Raw genomic sequence first — 4,598 nt, forward strand, 5'->3', positions numbered from 1 at the left:
GGGGCGCCGATCTATGTTTTCGCATCCACCTGAATAATGTGTAGTTGCGCCACTGCATACACATAAGAAAGAGTAGACCTCCCATTGGCTGCTTCATTGGCCATGAAATACGGCCGCCATTTTGGAGTGTCAAGTTCATATTTGTGAATTTATCAGTCAGTAATAGTTCACACAGTAACGTGTTGAACGTTAATCACGATGTTTCATAAGTCTCTTTGTTCTTCTAGATCCCCAGAGTGAGCTGCAGTTATCTTATCTTTGAATCGCTGGTGAATTTCTTCAGATCCGGAAGTGATTTGACGTCAACTGGTGGTCAAATATGGCTGGATCTGGCATCGCTATCAGGCTGCATGAGTTCAGAGAGTCTCAGGACTCCAAAGAACTCGACTGGACCGCAATTTTACCTAAAAGGTGAGTGGAGACTAAAAACTGATGGGACTGTTTATAAAGTTATTACGGTAATACGAGCAAACAGATATGTTTCTAAAGCTGCTTTGAGCAAACAACAGCTCATATTTTTGTAAGCTACAGCCAGAGAAAATAGCTCAAGTAACAAATAGATGGTGTGCAAAAAGAAAAAAAAAAAACAAAAAAAAAAACCCTACTCTAATATTTGTTTCTAATAAAATAAATTATTTAAATTTAAATGTATTTTTGTGCACACAACAAAAACTTTATATTTGTGGAAACAGTCCACATTAGAGACACTTTGACTCCTCAAAGTAATTGGTATCTGGATTTATTTACACCTGTAGGCGCAATTTACATTAAAGACAATATAATTGAGCTTAGAGTTTTGTTTTTATTTCAGGTTAATAATACACATATAATTAACAATGTTGTAATAAGTTTCTGAATGTTCTTTTTCATCATCATGACCCTATTTCAAGTACAGCTTATTACCGTAAAATCACATCCAGATGTTATTCACGCACTCAGCACTAGATGGCGGCAAAGCGCCTTCCGCCTGGCAGTTCTACATGATTTTAACACCACAGTCATAAAGCGGACGGTAATATCTGTTCCAATAAATTATGCTTTATATTCCTGTTACTGTAGAATTTACAAATGAATTAATTTTCCCAATTTTATATGTTTTCTCATCACAATGACCAGTTTAATTTGTAGTTTGATTCATGAGGAATGGCACAAAAGTTTTACTGTAAATTTAATTTTTCTTTATTCTCAAAAAAATAAAAATGCTTTCTACTTCTGTTTAAAGTATATCTTGTCACAATACAGAAATGTAGCCTTATAAGCATTACTTTAGTAAAATATATAAAATTTTGATGCTTTGTCAGACATTTAATATACTTAAAGCATGTCTGAGGAGAGGTGTGTTTTGTTGCCTTTTTGGAGTAACTAATCTATTTTGCCAACGCACACAAGAACTTGATTTATAGGTTTTCAAAAGATGTTAAATAAACCTTTGCAGCTATAGCAGCTTCAAATCTGGGGATGGTTTCCCTCAAAATTTAGAAGGTTGTTTATGCATCCGTCTAGCATGTTTCTAGGGGTCTAATTGATCAAATTAGTGTTTTTAACAGGTTGCACCACTTTTCCAAGGTCCTCTTCATGTATTGAGAACAGTCTTAATGAAATAGTTTGAACTTTTATCAACCTAACAAATCACAGATGGATGAAAACAAAGGTGCTGATGTTTTTTATCCTTTGCATGCTTGTTACTTTTTTTAAAATTATTGTTTTTGTGACACAATTGTTTTTATTGACTGGAAATAAAAGCCAATATCAAGAAAGATTTCAGAAGACCTTCAGACAGAGTGGAGGAGAACTTAAGAGCATTTGGAAAAATAACATGAAATAAAATTACATTTTGGTCACTTTTGAGCAAAAATAATAAAATATTCTTGTCTTGTTTTTTCTTCCTCTAAAGAACATCATGTATGGGCAGAGATGTGCGTGGTCTGTATCCAGGCCAAGTGGCACGAGTCCATAACATGAACGCTAAGGATTGTGGGTAAGAACATAAAATATTTCTCTTGTTTTGTTGGAGTTATCCAACAAAAACATATTTTTTTCTACACTTGACAGTTGGTCAAGAGGACCACTAAGAATTATAAATTATAAATCTATTTATATAGTACCTTCCAAAATCTTAAGATTTGATATACCAGTAAGTCCCAGTCACTTTTCCATTGTATGAATCAAAAAGCACTAAAATCTAAATAATAGGATGGATGTCGTTTGTATGAATGTTGAGACATCTGTCATTTAAAAATGCAGAAGTACACTGACTGGAGATGAAAAAATGTGATCCATAAAAAAATAGTTCTTTCTTAAAATGTAATTTTTACAGTCCAAAAAGGCAGTAACCAATCCAAAAATAGCATTGTCTTACTTTATTTTGTCCAAAAAAAAAAAAATCACATCAGGTAGGCAACTGTAGTTATTAATTATATAAGCATTAAAATTTAGGAAAGATTTTCATTGCTGCAGTTTTCAGGGCCTGTGAGGAACTATTGCGATATTTCAGGCGCAAATCCACTAAAACTTGTTAAAGGCTGGTTGGCACTACGTCAACGGAGCTTATTGTAATCTAGATGGACTTAAAAGGGAAGGAGGAGCAGAAGGGAGTTAAGTTACCAGAGGTGGAGGTTGGTGTACTTATTCTTGGATTTTGTTACAAGAAAAACGCAAAGTCATCACATGTTGCGTTTTAGACGAGTTCACGAAGGACGGATGTGGAACATTTTAGCAGTAGAGTGTGGGAAACATGGCTGCCTCACCCTTTTTTCTTATGATTGCTGACACAGTTTCTTTGAAACTGACACAAACACATCGGTTCCCATATGCACAAAACTTTCCACACTGCCTTATTTGTGGCACACCTCTGCGGTGACTTTTTCTCTCTGGTTATATAATATCACGATGATGACGATATTAGATCACTGATAGATGTTTCAAAGTAACAGTAGCTGCGTTTCCATTCACCGTTTGACATTTTGAAAATATAATCGCTTAATGGAACCATGACAAGTTAAAAAAAACTGTCTTTTGCTAAGAGTTTTAAAAATCCGCAGGTTGTTGTGCTCCATGCTAGCTGTTAGCCACTCGTAGCGCTCATGGGTACAGTCTTTAAAATGTTAGTAAATCCAGGATCGGTGTGGAGGGGGATATGGCGATAAGCTGAAGTGTTTTTTTCCGTATTGAAATTGATTAGCAAAGACTTTTTTTTCCCGGCTGCACAGTGGTGCAGTTGGTAGAGTTGTTGCCTTGCAGCAACAAGGTTCTGGGTTCAATTCCCGGCCTGGGGTCTTTCTGCATGGAGTTTGCATGTTCTCCCTGTGCATGCGTGGGTTTTCTCCAGGTACTCCGGTTTCCTCCCACAATCCAAAAATATGACTGTCAGGTTAATTGGTCTGTCTAAATTGCCCCTAGGTGAGAGTGTGTGTGTGCATGGTTGTGTGTCCTGTGTGTCTCTGTGTTGCCCTGCGACAGACTGGCGACCTGTCCAGGGTGACCCCGCTTCTCACCCGGAACGTTAGCTGGAGATGGGCACCAGCAACCCTCCCGACCCCACTGAGGGACAAGGGTGTAAGAAAATGGATGGATGGACTTTTTTCCCATTACGAGTGAAAATATCAACAACCGGATGTTACCACAGGTGTGCAAACCACGAAGAAGAAGAGGACAGGAAGTAGTTGGAGTATCATAAGTTGTGAAAAGACGTATTCACGTGTGATTTTAATTGTCTCCTATTTAATAGAATCGCTATTCTCCGATAAAGCAATTTGCAACTGCCAATTTGTGTTTTTTCAGCATTAGCGGAATATTGACAAAGTTTTTGCGCACATTTGTAATGGAAATGCAGCTCAAATGAAATGGGTCGCTGATGTTTGTGATACATTTGTGTTGGTTTGTGTGTAAAACGTTTCCGTAAATGTGTCCGTATCAATTTAAAGATATTAATAAATGCCTCCAGATGTCAACCCACATTTCCAAAATCAAGCAAATGTGGTGTCAAGCAACTGTGATACAAAAATTTTAGCTGCACAGACGTAGCGCAGTTAATTTATATTACTTTGATTTTGGAAATGTTGGGGAGAGGAAGGCAGGTTGGTCTCTAGTGACCTCTGGAAACGTTTTATTTATAATCGTTACTAATGTCACTAAAAACACACACTCTGTATTTTAAAACCCCTAAAGCAGTGAAAGGCCCAGCTGTCTCCAGGAGGTCCAGCCTCCTGAGTCTCCGTACTTTCAGCCAAGTTTCGACGTCCGGACCCTGAGAGCTCGGAGTCTCCTCCGTCAAGATCCCGATGCATGGAAACAGCGCCACCACCAGACGACTTACCAGGAGCACTTTGGACTTCCTCAATCATAGATTCTTCACTCCTTTGAAATAAATAAATAAATAAATAAATTTGAATCTAAGTATTAAAAATGTGATCTTTAGAGCAAAATTATATATTAATTATTTTTTTGGTTGGTGTGTTTTTACTTGATTGCTGCTAAATATTCTATTTATGGTCATGTGCAGTGTGGTTTTACGGCCACCAGAGGGAGCCCTTTGTGTCATTGTCGACTTTAGAAGGAAATTATGCATGAGATATGTGATCAAATAAAATGTGTCCTTT

General features: G+C 37.2%; 1 protein-coding gene across 1 annotated transcript; it reads left to right on the top strand.

Annotated features, from left to right (window-relative positions):
* Positions 1–119: 119 nt before the first annotated feature.
* On the top strand, positions 120–4,345 carry LOC103470922 (uncharacterized protein C1orf100). The gene is made up of 3 exons (XM_017303849.1): positions 120–411; positions 1,895–1,978; positions 4,168–4,345. The coding sequence occupies exons 1-3, from the start codon at positions 320–322 to the stop codon at positions 4,343–4,345; spliced, it is 354 nt and encodes a 117-aa protein (XP_017159338.1). The 5' UTR covers positions 120–319.
* Positions 4,346–4,598: the final 253 nt, after the last annotated feature.

Source organism: Poecilia reticulata, linkage group LG1 (genome assembly GCF_000633615.1).
Source record: "Poecilia reticulata strain Guanapo linkage group LG1, Guppy_female_1.0+MT, whole genome shotgun sequence".
Lineage (NCBI taxonomy): Eukaryota > Metazoa > Chordata > Actinopteri > Cyprinodontiformes > Poeciliidae > Poecilia > Poecilia reticulata.